This window comes from Vombatus ursinus, unplaced genomic scaffold (genome assembly GCF_900497805.2).
Source record: "Vombatus ursinus unplaced genomic scaffold, bare-nosed wombat genome assembly UNPS02014786.1, whole genome shotgun sequence".
Classification (NCBI taxonomy): Eukaryota; Metazoa; Chordata; class Mammalia; order Diprotodontia; family Vombatidae; genus Vombatus; species Vombatus ursinus.
The window spans coordinates 18,559,671-18,574,172 of NW_020954564.1; the positions used below are offsets into that span (position 1 = coordinate 18,559,671).

General features: G+C 39.2%; 1 protein-coding gene across 2 annotated transcripts; it reads right to left on the reverse strand.

Moving 5' to 3' along the window:
• Positions 1-1,093: 1,093 nt before the first annotated feature.
• On the reverse strand, positions 1,094-13,525 carry LOC114046886 (zinc finger protein 383-like). 2 transcript variants are annotated; one of them, XM_027867488.1, is made up of 6 exons: positions 13,444-13,458; positions 12,596-12,760; positions 11,629-11,717; positions 5,484-5,610; positions 5,030-5,125; positions 1,094-2,692 (listed from the first exon to the last, which is right to left on the reverse strand). In XM_027867488.1, exons 3-6 carry the CDS (start codon positions 11,659-11,661, stop codon positions 1,341-1,343), a joined length of 1,608 nt encoding a protein of 535 aa, XP_027723289.1. In that variant the 5' UTR covers positions 11,662-11,717; positions 12,596-12,760; positions 13,444-13,458; the 3' UTR covers positions 1,094-1,340. The 2 variants fall into 2 exon arrangements, with proteins under 2 accessions (XP_027723289.1, XP_027723288.1); XM_027867487.1 differs by lacking the exon at positions 12,596-12,760 and having other exon boundaries at positions 13,444-13,525.
• Between the last annotated feature and the right edge of the window lie 977 nt (positions 13,526-14,502).

Consider the following 14,502-nt stretch of genomic DNA (forward strand, 5'->3'; position numbering starts at 1 on the left):
CCTTATTCTTGAAAAATCTGTTATGATATTATTTCTTGCTATTTTTTTTTACTTCTAACAATAGTATTTTTTTCTTATTATTATGGTGTTGGATATTAACTATGTGTCAAGGCATGTTAGATATATACACATGGGATCTTCTCTGTGTCCTTTGAATTCTTTATAATTGAATCTGACCAGGTATTTCAACCATTTTGGGGAAATTTTCTCCAATGATTTTTAAAAATAGTGTCTCATTATTTTGTTTTTTCTAAATTCTCTGGAATTTAAGTCATTTAGAGAATGCTACATTATGATTTATTCTTAAGGTCTCGTTACTTGAATCTATGTTTTCTAATAGAATAATTTAGAGTTCTTTGAATTTGGTAATATTCTTTATTTCTTCTCATTTGTTTTCAATACCTCTTAATAGTGATTTTATTTCCCCATAGAATTTTATGTGATCTTGTGAATTTCACAGCATTGCCAATTATGGTTTGATTTCTTTTAATGTGTCATATATTCATCTGAGGATATGACCTGGAATATCTGTGGGTTTTTTTTTTTAATTTCCATTGCTTCTGGTACTGTAGCTGATTCAGTTGTAATACAATATTTTAAAGTTTAATCAAAACTCTTTTTTTTAACTTTGCTTATTTTAAATGTTAGTTGGTTGAATTTTTTTTTTTTTGCTATTTCTCTTTTCTTTGGTATTCCTAGTTGTTATTTCTTTGTAAAGAGACTAGTTCCCTTCAGTCCACTCTGACTTCATAGACCAGTTTCTCCTGATTTCTATTTTTAAACTAAAATAATTATTATGCTTCTAAAGAAAATTGAGATTTTTGGTAGCTATTATCTAATAATTCATTTAACCATAATTCCCATTACACATGTAACAGCTTTACATCTAAGAAAAGCAAACCAATTCATTTGAAGTCAATAAGGCTAACGATCAACTGTTCTAATATCTATCAACATTAGAAGAGTATTCAGGTACCACTATTGTTACATCACCAAAAATGATATAAAACTTTGTAGTAAGGGATAAAAATCATAAAATTAGGTAATTAAAAATAATATAAAAGTGTTTAATAGATTTAAATAATTGGTGTCAGATAAATTAATCATTAGGCAAATTGAACAGAAGATTGTTTTGAAGTTAACAAATGTAATTTTTATCAGAACTGGTATGTGTTACAGGGAAAAATAAAATACAGCTGAAGTAGGATGTGAAAAGAAGCATATTTCTCACTCAAACACTCTCCCCCCAAATCTCAACTGATGACAAACTGTAATATCAAAATCATAAGGTATTTGAATAAAGAATGACATAAGCTTTCTTGAAGTCATTAAAACCAGTATTACTTTCCTTTGTGAAGTCTCTGATGCCTGACCAGGGCTGAGCTGTGCCTGAAGAGACTCCCACACTGATTACATTTATAGGGCTTCTCTCCAGTATGGATTCTCTGATGTCGAGTAAGGTTTACATGCAGGCTGAAGGCTTTCCCACATTCATTACATTTATAAGGTTTCTCTCCTGTATGGACTCTCTGATGCTGTATAAGCAGTGCACCCTTGCTGAAACCTTTCCCACAATCAGTACACTTAAAGGGCTTCTCTCCTGTATGAATTCTCTGATGCTGTGTACAGTCTGTACTCTGACGAAAAGCTTTCCCACATTCATAACATTTGTAGGGTTTCTCTCCAGTATGAATTCTCTTATGTTGAGTGAGATGTCCACACAGTCTGAAGGCTTTTCCACATTCATTACATTTGTAAGGTTTCTCTCCACTATGGATTTTTTGATGTTGCTTAAGTAGTGCACCCTTACTGAAGGCTTTCCCACAGTCATTACATTTATAGGGTTTCTCTCCTGTATGGATTCTCTGATGTTGCCTAAGGAGCGTACCTTTACTGACGTCTTTCCCACATTCATTACACTTATAGGATTTCTCTCCATCATGGTTTCTTTGACACTGCCTAAGGACTGCACCCTTACTGAAAGCTTTCCCACAATTATTACATTTATAAGAATTCTCTCCAGTATAGATCCTTTGATGTTGTAAAAGGAATTCACTCTTATTGAAAGCTTTCCTGCTTTCAATATTTCCTATCATATTTTGACTAAGCTGTCCATGCATTCTGAATGCCTTCCCACATTCAGTACATTCAGAGAGTTTCTTGCCAGTATGGATTTTCTTATATTGAGTAAAGTTTTCATGCAGTTGAAAAGCTTCCCCACTTTCATATTTAAAGTACTTCTCACCAGCAGGAACCCTCTGATGCTGCCTACAGAATGAACCCTCATTAAAAATTTTTGCACATTCATTATTATCATAGGATTTTTCTCCTACACACAGTTTCTGGTGTCTAATTAGGTGGGTTTTACATATTAAGATTTTCCCACACATATCACATTTATACCAACTCTCTCTTGTAAAACCATCCCATTTTGTAACAAGGTTTGAGCTCAGACTAAATTCATTACACTCAGGACCTGTCTTTCCATGGAACATTGTCTTTTGGGAAACAGTCATTTGTTGCAGGTGTCTCTGCATCCCAAATTGGTCATTGAGTTTCCAGACTTCTCCTAGCTTAGGGTACAAGATGCCACCCTTTGTAAATCTTTCCACTGTGGACCCTTTGGAGGATTCCTCTTCAGAAATGCCCTGTTTTGAAAATGGCTCCTTGACTTCATGTCTGTTATACCATTCTAAAAGAAAAATGATAAAATTGTGCCCTATAGCCTGTGTTGGGAGGAAGGAAATTACTAAAATGAGAATAATGAAGTGATAATGATGAGAATAATGCACAATGATCCTGAATGAGAATGGAAAAAGAAGGCAGAAAGCAAGTGAAAGAATCTGAATGAAGTGGAATAGAAGGGATGAAGGAGTGGAATAAGTGAAGTGGTGGAGATGTGTCAAAGAGCAAATGTCAGCATTGTGGGAACAAGACTCAGGTCAGCGTAGAGAGCTCAATCACTCCCATTACTGTAGTACGATCCTGTCCTTTTCAACTGACCCTGTACACTTCTGTCTACATTTTGTTTAAAAATCCTCAAGTCTATAAGAAGATCCCTGCAGTCCCAGCTCTCCCAAACCTTCCCTAACCATTATCAGGGTCTTTCTGTGACCACGACGATAATTATCTCTGTCTAAATGCAATCACTTCTTCCACACACTTACAGGGCTGGGGTTGCTAACATTCTGTAAAAATTACAAAGGGCCAGAGAGAAAACCATTGGCTCCACATTATCAGGAGCAGCACCCCATTTTGATCACAGGTGTCGTGTTTTATTCTCCTGATGTTACTGAATTGTGGGCAATCATCTGCCCTCACTATTGAAACTCTTTTTATCTGACATTTAATGCCAGACTAACTCTATTCTAATTTGATTTCCTGATTCCCATAACTTTGCTATCTTTAGACCTTTGTGGGTCTAAAATCCCGGCTTCCTGTTCTTATTCCCCCCTGATCTTGAACCTCCATTTTACTACTATACCCAATGGCTCCAAGTGAAAATTGTTCTTATTGAACACTGCATCTTCCTATTGCTTACAACATAAAGATTAGTATCCTTAACCTGACGTTCAGAGTGTTTCATGATCCATTTTCATACTACTTATTCAGCCTTATTTCAAAACAAGCATGACCCACTCTTGTCTAGGTGGGCTCGTAAGTGTTCCACAAACATACAGTATTCATTTCTCATTCCAGAGATTTGTTCATATTTTTCTCTCCACCTGGACTGTCTACTCACCCCATTCAAATTCTAAAAGCTCTCAGGGTCCAACTCATGTTCCTATCTCTCTTTCTTTAAAAAAAAAGTCTTGTTTGATGCCTTGATCTTTCCCTTTACTTGTATCCTTTATATTTTTTTTATTGTAGTTATTTATATTTCTGCTTTGAGTGGCTCTGTTTTCTTTTTTATATTGATTATCAGAATCTTATCCATTTTGAGCAGTGGTCCTATTCCCTCTTTGATACTCATCTTTTTGCCAATTACTACAAATATCCTTTTTCTTGTATAGCATTTCCTTATGAGCCTTAGTTCATCCTGATCCTTAATTAAAATTTCTGATACTTTTCTTAGAGGTGCATGAAATGCCTTTGCATTAATTCTCCCATTATTGGCTTTTGATTCCATCTTTTGTATATGTTTTAAAAATCTAAGTTGGTTGATGGGTTCCCTTGTATCCACTTCAGTTTCTTAAGGCTATTACTCATTTTCTTCTTCATTAAAACTATTTCTTTTGTGTCTTCAGATGAAATTAGTCCATCAGGTCACACATCTTGGAAAGGCATTGAAGATGAATAATGAGGTGGGACTAGAACTGAACAGGAGGAAGAAAGCAGGCAACTTTCAATTCAACTAGAATAAAAAAATGTTGAGTGGTGGGAGGGGATATTTTCATCTAATAACTTGGACAAAGCTGACATTCAAGATATGTATGGAATTGAAACAAATATTTATGAATAAAAGTCCTATTCCCCAATAAATCAATAAACAAAGGAGATGAGAAATGTTCCAAATCATTAATGTGGGAAATGCAAATTAAAAACAATTCTGAGGTTCTACCTCACATCTCTTAAATAGACAATAATAAAAAATGGAAATATTGCTTGCAGGCTGTGGAAAAGCAGTCACAGTAACATACTATTGTTGAAGCTGTGAATTGGTTCAAATGTTCAGTGTATCAGTTTGGAATTCTGCAAGAAAACTGATTAAGTTGCACATGATATATAGAGGTTGAGGCTTCATGACAAGTGACCTCAGTCTTCCTCACAGGCCTGGGGAAATCTCAAAACTACAATATCAAGAGTTCTAAGACTATAACTCCTTATGACTTTTTTTTTTTTGCTTTTTGGTGAGGCAATCAGGGTTAAGTGACTTGCCCAGGGTCACATAGCTAGTAAGTGTCAAGTGTCAGAGGTTGGATTTGAACCTCCTGACTCCAATGTCAGAGCTCTATTCTCTGTGCCACCTAGCTGCCCCCTCCTTATGACTTTTTGATGACTCTGACCTGCTTGGTTTTCTCTCACTCACCTGGGCAGGTACATCTTGTGATTTCTTTCTCTACCTTCCATGGATCTCTTTCATGTTCCAACTTGGAGATCACATCTGGTTTGGACCCTTTATGCCCTGCTCATATGGAAAGACAAATTACTGGGGTATTTGTTCTGAGAATGAAGAAACATCACAGAAAATCTCTAACCCTTTATTCTTCAGAATCTCTGGAATATGAGAAAGTTGAAGCATTTGAAAAAAATTTAGCACTATAAAGGTATCTATTTCATACTATAAAAGTGCAGACTTTTCATCCTTAAAGAAAGAGCAGGAATATTCTCTTTCTATGCTCAAAGGGATTAGCAGTATAAGATCATTGAACACTCACTTCCTGCACAGATAAGTATTTTAGAAGCCCAAAAACTTAACTGAGGGGGGAAAAAGTTTCCAATAAGAAGACTGACCCTAAATCACACAGGAAAATCAACCTTACCCAACGAGACCAGGTTCTTATAATTTTCCAGCATCACTTCCCTGTAGAGGTGCTTCTGGCCATAGTCCAATTGCCCCCACTCTTCCTTGGTGAAGACCACAGCTACATCCTTAAATGTCAATGATGCCTGAAATGACAAACACATTTTTGCTTAGCCTGGGTGTGTTCTTGGAAAATTGGCAGGATCAAAGTGAATGGATAAGATTATATGTACTGATAATGTTCAGAGACCTGAGTGTTTCAAGTCAAATAAATTATGTGATTCTCCATTATAAGCATAGCACTTCCCCCGATTATATAGCTGGTACGGAAGTATGAGATATAATGTGTCCTTGAGGAACATATATTTTTACTGGTATTAAAACAAATAACAATTCAATTGGCAAACGATACAAGATAGGATCTAGTAAAATGATAAGTTGTGTGGCAAGACAGTAAGTGTACATAAGCTCAGAATAAGGAGACCAACCTGGATTTGGATCACAAAAGATTTCACAGAAAATTCAGAATTGTAAAGTTAGCATTGATCTAGGTCATAGCATTGACTTGGAGCAATCTCAAATCTAATGGACAATTACTTTCTACATTTCTCCTCAATCGACCAACTTTTGCTTGAGTACTTCCAGTGGAGTCTCTTTCTCTCTCATAGCAGCGCAATTAATTTTGTTCCTAAATATGAAAAAGTTCTTCCTTTTATTGAGGTGCAATCTCTTGACCTTTAACTTTAACTTCCACCCATTGTTCCTAGTTTGGACTTCTACAAAGATCAAGTCAAATCCATCTTTTACTTAGCAACTCTTCATATATTTGAGGGCTGTTATTATATTTTTCTCAATCTTTTTTTCCAGACTAAACATCCTATTTTCTTTAATTGTTCATATGTCATCTTTTTCATGCTAGTCTTTCCCTTCTCAGTTTATTTGTCCCCATTAAAATGTAGCTTACGCAACAGAATAGAATATTCTCTATTTAGCCTGACCAACACAGACTGTAATGGGTTTTTCATCTCCCTCACCCTAGACACTACAAATCATATTAATAAAACCTAAGATTGTGAGTAATATTTTGACAGCCATGCCACAGTAATTCATAATGTGCTTATAGTAATATATAATGAGCTTAAAGTAACGGGGCCATAAAACCTATAGTAAAGTAATATGGGATGGCTACTTAGGCCAAATACTCATGAAGATCAATATGCTTACATTGGGGAGCATGCTTAGGTTTAATGGCTATAGCAAGACAAATGCTTCCTATAAGATAATATTGGTAAAAGTGATTAATATGTACCTGGAATATAGTAAATGCTATGTAAATGCTAATTCCCTTTTTTTCTCCCTCCCTTCCTACATTGGAACACGGTACTATCCAACTCTTGAGTCAGTCACTAAGCCCTTCCAAGAATCCACCTCAGTAGTAGTTGTCCTGCTTTAGGAATTCCTAGGGATAGTGACTGAAGAAAACAAATTTTTCCAAGTGAGCTTCAATTAGGACAGCTTCAATTATGGCCCTACTGACCTTTTGCCATTTATGCATTAAATTACTGAAATGATAGTACTGTGGGAATACAAGCAAAATATGGAAGGGCTTATCTGGACTATATGGCATCCAACTTTCTTCATGCACCAGGAAGCAGAAGCAGCTGTATCCTTATACTGATGACCAATGAATTATGGAAATTACCATCTACAGTTACATTTACTTCCACTGATTTTAGATATGTGAGGGTGGGTCAAGAGAGCCAAGATATATACAGAGTTGGGTTTGGGGTAAGGTATCAATGAATCAATTAACAAGCATTATTGAACAATTTCTATGTCCTGGGCACTGGGGGTACAGAGACAAAAATGGCATAGTCCCTGTCCTCAAGCAGCTTAATTCTATTAAATATGTAAATAAGTATACACACAATAACTAAAAAAAAGTAATTTATTTTTTGGAAGGAAGGAACTAGCACCTGGGGGAGTGGGTTTCAGCAAAGACTTTCTATAGAATCAAAGATCACAGAAGGGAACAGAGGACATCAAATTAAATCCCTTCATTTTACAGATTAAGAAACTGAAGCACAGATAGGTTAAATGAGTTGCCCAGAGTCAAATAGCTAGTGTTTGAGGCAAATTTGAACTTGGAGTCTCTAAGACTCCAAATCCAGTGCTCTATTCACTCCACCACCTAGCTGGATCAAGATGTTACTCGTCTAGAGTTTTAAAGGAAATAAGAGATTCTAAGAGGCTGAGGTGAGAGTGCACTTCAGGCATGGGAGACAACCAGTGCAAAGATATGGAACTGGGACTGTCATGTGTAAGGAATAGCAAGAAGGTTGGTTTGGCTGTATATAGAGGGAAGAAGAGTAACAAGATGGGGAAGATAGGTTGGGTCCAGGTTGTAAAGGGCTTTAAAAGCAGAACAGAAGAGTTTACATTCGATCTTAGAGGCTAAGGGGAGCCACTGGAGTTTACTGAATAGGTGAGTGACATCAGACTCACATTTTAGCAAAATTGTTTTTTTCTTTGTTTAAAATGTATTTATTTTTAGTTTTCAACATTCACTTCCACAAGATTTTGAGTTCCAAATTTTCACCCCATCTCGCCCTTCCCCCCACCCCAAGATGGCATGCATTCTGAATACCCCTTCCTCTAGTCTGCCCTCCTTTCTATCTCTCCTCCCCTTCTCTTATCCCCTTCCTCTTCTATTTTCCTGTAGGGCAGGATAGATTTCTGTACCCCGTAGGGAAATTATTTTGGCAGCTGTGTAGAGGAGTGATTGTAATAAGGAAAGGGTTCAGGGAAATTAATTAGTAGGCTCTTGTATAGTACAGGTATGAGAGGCGGGGTCTGAACTAGGATGGTAGCCTTGTGAGTGGAGAGAAGCCTACTGTTTGACCTTGTACTAGGGCCACACACACACAAAAAGTGGAAGACACTTCTGTGGAAGTGTTACGGATGTCGTGAGTATAACATACAAAGAGAGGTTTAGTTGCAGGGCAGATGGCAAGATCCAGTGGTCTTTGCACACATTAGCAAGGTGAATGGCAATGCCCAGGAGTCTGAAGGGATAAGTGGCAAGGTGGCAAGGCTGTGAGCTTCTCCTTTTATTTACCAGGAAGTACTGAAGAGGAAAGCAGAAGGCTCCTTCACCATGCTTGGGCTTCACTGCCTTAGTCCTATTACTATTGTTGCAATTATTCCTCTCTTCTTGCAGACAGGCCAGGGCATGCTGTGCCCCCTAGTGGGCATCTTGAAAACGTGAACCCTTTCAGTATCTCCACCCACATACACCTTATTAACATTGTCACCCTCTTGATATTACTTTGTATTAACTTATATGTATATATACGGCATTTTGCCAATGTAATATCTCCCAATATAATACTTGATCCTGGAGAAAGAGTTGATTTTCCTGGCACCAAATATGGTGGCTCATATATAGTAGGAGCTTAATAAATCTTTTGGGCAGCTAGATGGTACAGTAGCTAGAGTGTCAGGCCTGGAGTCAGGAAGACTCATCTTCCTGAGTTCAAATCTGGCCTCAGACTCTTACTAGCTGTGTGACCCTGGGCAAGTCACTGAACCCTGTTTACCTCAGTTTCCTCATCTGTAAAATGAGGAAGAAAAGGAAATGGCAAACCACTCTGGTATCTTTGCCAAGAAAACCCCAAATGCAATCGTTAAGCCAGATATGACTGAACAACCACAACAACCGCCACCACAAATAAATCTTGGTTGAATTGAATTTTTTCCCATTAAATTCCACATTACATTTGGTTCAACTATTTATTAGTCTTTTGAGATCTCTTTAGATCCTGTCATCATGAGTTAGCTTTCCCTGACAGTTTTGTCCCCCAAAAATGTAAGTCTGCCATCTACCATCTACACCTTATCAAATCATTGATAAAAAATGTTAACACAGAACCAAGGACAGATTCCTGGGACACTCCCTTCAAGTATATATGAAGCCATTAATGTCTACTCACTGATTTCAATATTGGACTCCAAAGGTTGGAATTCAACTAGTTCCAAATCCACCTAACTATAATTTGGCCTACAATTAATATAAATAGGTAAGTTCTTGATTTTCTGTGGACAGTAAAAATATAAATCTTAAATTGTGCATTCATCCTCCTACGGGAAAAATAGCTCCCAGGATTTTAAGTTCTTGTCCAGAAAAGTATAAATATCTTCTGTCTGGGAAAACATCAATAAACTCCAACCTCAGGCTCCTGTAACTGGCTTCTCCAGATCCTGCCACTCTTAGACAATTAAAAACTCTGAGATTAAAGGGAGTATTTTTGGACGTCATTTTTTACATGTGAAAATTTTTTCATCTGGAACAACTTTCAATGATAATTTACATACTGTAGGGCCTAGTCTCAAACAGTGAGACAGTCACTTCCACCTGCTCTATCTAGATCAGTATTCTTCCAGGCACAATGTGCAGAAATCCTGAAGACATCTTAGACTCTTCCTTCTTTCATCCCCCTCCACCCAAAAAGTCATTTCTTCTTTAGTCAATCAATAAGCATGTTAAAGTAACCACTATAGTGCCAGGCACTGTGCTAGGGGCTCAGGATACAAAGACAAAAGTTAAACAGTTTCTGGCCTCAGAGAGCTTGTGTTTTAACTTGGGAGGCCTCAGAGGTCATCTAGTCCAAACTTGTCATTTTAAGGATGAGGCAACTAAGGCCTAAGGAGGTTAAGCGATATGTCCAAGGTCATTTAGATAGTGATGGTATCAAGTTAAACAAAGTTCTCCGACTTTAAATCCATTATTGATTGGCTCCATGAACTGAGGGAGAATGAGGAGTTAAGGAAGACACACCTAGGTTGGTGGTATCCTCAACAGCAATCGAGAAACTTGGGAGAGGAATGGGTCCAAGGTGGGGGTGGCAGGTGCAAGTGCAATGAGTTCTGTTCTAGACATGCCGAGTTTGAGCTCTCTATGGGATATCTTGTTCCAAACTCTCAGTAAGCAGTTAGTGATGTGATGCAAGATAGAAGTTCAGAAGAGACCCCAAGGCTGGATAGCAATTGGGGAGTTATCCATGTAGACATAATAATTAAACCTGTGGGAGCTGATGAGGTCACCACGTGGTAGAAAGAGAAAAGGCTTAGGACAGAATCCTGGAGTACACATGCAGTTAGGGGGCATAACAAAGGAGATAGAAGAGAGGTCAGACCAGTATGAACACCAAGGAAGAGCAGAATCATGAAAACCCGGAGAACAGAAAGTATCCCCTAACTATCTACAGGACCTATTCAAAACTCCTTAATCTGACATTCAAGGCCCAGTACAATAGGGCTTCACCCTACCAAGCTGTGCTCTATTTCCTCACTACTTCCTAAAATGCAACCTCAACTCAAGCCAGGTCAGTCCTCTCTCTGATTCCTATAAAGGACATGTTCATTCCAGCTCCAAGTCTTTACTCATGGTATTCATAGCATGACAGGATTAGAGCTTTAGAACTGGAAGGGGCCTTAGAGGTCATCTAGTGTAACCTTTTTGTTTTTCCAGTTTACAGAATTTAGCCCCAAGTTCATACAAATACAGAGCATCAGGAAAAGGATTTGATCGCCCGTCCTCTGGCTTTCCCTTAGCTGTCTTTTATAGCTATTCGAATCCTGTCTATCAGGGCCAATTCAAATCCCACCTCTTTCAAAAGAGTTTACAGCCCACATTGTACCTTCCTGGAACTCATATTTACTGTCCATGCCATTCATTTTGATCTTGACTCATCTTGCATTATATAACTTTTCTATAAGTTAAAAATAATTAAAATTGTGATTTTAATGTTCATGTCTTGTCTCCCCAATGAAACTAGAAGATTCTTAAGGACAAGGCCTGTGTCTTCTATTTCTTATGTTTTGCCAGTGTTCCTGAACATAGTACTGAGAATACAACTGCATATCCTGATTGAAGGACTGGATCTTGGGAGAGAAGAGAAGGACGCTGTGGAATAGCAGTAGGTAAACTGGGAACATGAGAAAAACATTCCCAGTCCTCTGGAGTCAAATAACTGCTCAGGTTTCCTGGACGGGACTTTTTAAGGAAGGCCATTTATGAGCTCCAGCGTAAGGGAAGAAAATGTTTTTACTCTCAGGCAGGAGAAGGCGTATTAGGGGAAAGAGATCAAAGAACCCCAACTTACCTGTGACCTGGTCATAAGCAGTCCTGCACTCATTCCTTCCTACTCTGTGCTCCTCTCTTGAGGAAGGGTGGATTCCTGACAAGGCGGAGCTGCATAAGGGAAAGAAGCCATGAGGGAAATCTCTTGTCTTGTGCTTCCCAGACCCACCAAGCTAGAAATCCTCACAGCACAACTGGGTGTTATTATATCTACCCACCATGCCTTAGGAAGGAAGCTGGAGGTCAAAGGAGTAGCCCCACCCTCAATCCGGAATCAGAAGAAAGGTCTACAGAGTAAAGATCCTATCACTGTGGTCTTAGTACATTCTAAGACATTAGATTAGAATAGATATATATTATAACACCACAGCCTATATAGTACCAACCAAAACCTACTTCTACAGTCACCAAATTGTCAAGCTATAGTTCAGGAAGCTTTTAATGTGTTACCTACCCATTTGCAAAGCATTTTCTGCTCTATTCCTCTCCTCCTGAATTCCTCTCCACTCCAAGTCTTGACCCAGGACCCATTAAAATATCCTGCCTTTGATGTCTTCCCAGAATCATCCCTTGGTGAGTATAGAGTAGGGGTGCAGTGCAGGGTATGCTTAAGTCCCACAGGGAACAAAGTACCCACCTTACTAAGCAAACTTTATAAGGAGAAAGGCGATTTCAGGTCAAAGAATGTTCTCTTCTGTATTAATAAGGCTACTGCAATTAGTCTAGGTGTGATCTCCTATATGGCCAAACCACAACTCGTTCTTAGTTTCTGTAATGCTCAATTTTCTACCCAAGCATGTTGGTCAGATTCTCTAAGATCACTCACTCCTCCTTAGCATCTGAATGTTGTGATGTCACTCTAACATTGTTTAGCCAGATATTAGGGGAAAGAGATCAAAGAACCCCAACTTGGGTGGTTGGGAACTGCTCCAGCACCAGCCTCTGACAAACCCTGCTGTTTCCTGAAATTCTAGCCAAAGGTCTCATACCAAATGTTTCTCCTCTTAGGATGGATTCCTGCTTTCCAGGGCCTGGAGGCTTAAAGGCAAGGTCACTTTTGGAGGGACCATCACTAGAGCTGAGATGTTTGCCTCCTCTGTAGAATACTCCTTTTAGTACTCCACACTGGACACCTATAGAGTCTAATGGGGATGCTGTGAGCACAAAGAAGATGGAATCGGTAACAGTCAGGACTTAGCAGCCCCAGCCTCAGTTTGGATCTCAAAGGGCAGGCACTGCAGAGATAGGTAAAGAGCTGTACATACAAAAGGGCAAAAATGAGTTTCATTCATCCAACAAACCTATAATTCAATTAAATTCAACAAACACTTAGCAGCTATTATGCTCCAGGCAGCTGGCTAGACCCTAGGATACAAAAGCAAAAATGGAAAGTTCCTGCCCTCAAGGAGCTGACATTGCTAGGGCAGTCAGTGGGTGAGTAGGCCAGCAGAATACAACATGTAGATAAAGAATGAAATACAAGGTAAATTGAAGATGATGAGAATATTAATGAGCATTTCAAAGTAGTTAAATAAACACCTACTCTGCTCAAAGCCCAGAATTAGCGGCTGAGCAGTTACAAGAATATAAGGAGATCTTTCACCTGGGACACACACACACACACACACACACACACACACACACACACACACACACAAAAGCAGTTACAAGAATATAAGGAGATCTTTCATCTGGGACACACAAACACACACACACACACACACACACACACACACACACACACATCCTCAAGGGAAATGCATGCACAGTATTCTGGATCTACCTGATCCAGAATCTAGGAGTAGGGGTGGGGAATCGGGGCCAAGTCATTAAATACCTGGGAATGAGTCCGGGACCTAGAATGATCTCCAGCTCGTTCCGACCAAAGGTGCTACAGGAAATCTAGCTCATACTCAGGCGAGGCTCGGGATTGCGCCTGCGCTCAGGGATCCTCAATACTACAACTCCCAAAATGCCACGGCTTCTGCCTTGCAGAGACTTCAGTTATTGGAGGTTCTCCAAGACTTGTACCCCGCCTCCGACCCCTCCGCCCCCGCTTTCCTTAACTCTCGGCACCTGGAAGAGTATGTAAGTCTCCAGAGCTCTAGCAAAAAGCGAAACTCTACAAGTCCGGGGGGTTGAAGATGAATCATGCTGCCGGCCATGCAGAAGAGGTGGACTTGCAAGTTTGGCCATGGCCAACGTGGAAATTTGTTTTGCTGTACTAAGCGTATTTATTATGAAGGATTTGAAAAATTGTTCTGTTGAGGCAGGGAGAGCAGTGGAAAGGAAAAAATAATAAACTGTGATAAAAATAAATTAACTTGCGCGAGTAGGGGAGGGGCCAGGACGCGAGGCTCTCTCCACCAATCAGAGGCCGCCATTGCCGACCTTCTCTCCCTACCCTCCTCATACCCATTCTGGTCTGTCTTCTCCCACAGCATCTCGGAACCTCTCTCTTCTGGCTCACCTGGGACAGGAAACTAGTATCTTTGTGTAAGTCACCATTTAGCATAAACTTTGGCAGGTACTGTCTTAGTTGCTAGGCGTAAAAAGACAGAAGTGAAACCGTCCCCAACTTTCAGGAGAACTGCCTCTGACATTCTCTTAAGGAAGACATATACAAGGTAATGGGGGGTAGGGGAAGAGGGAGAGGGCAATACCAGAGACCTGAAGGAGACGGATAAGTGGAGGCAAGGTGAGAATGCATTGCAGACACAGGAGACAACGAAAAATAGAGTACTCTGTATGACAAAAAGTAAGAAAGTCAGTTTGACGGGACTCTAGGGAATGTGAAAGGGAGTAATGTGGAATAAGGCTGGATAGGTAATAGGTAGGGACCTAGGTTGAAAGATTTTAAATGCCAGAGGAATTTATATTTGATCCTAGAGGTAAC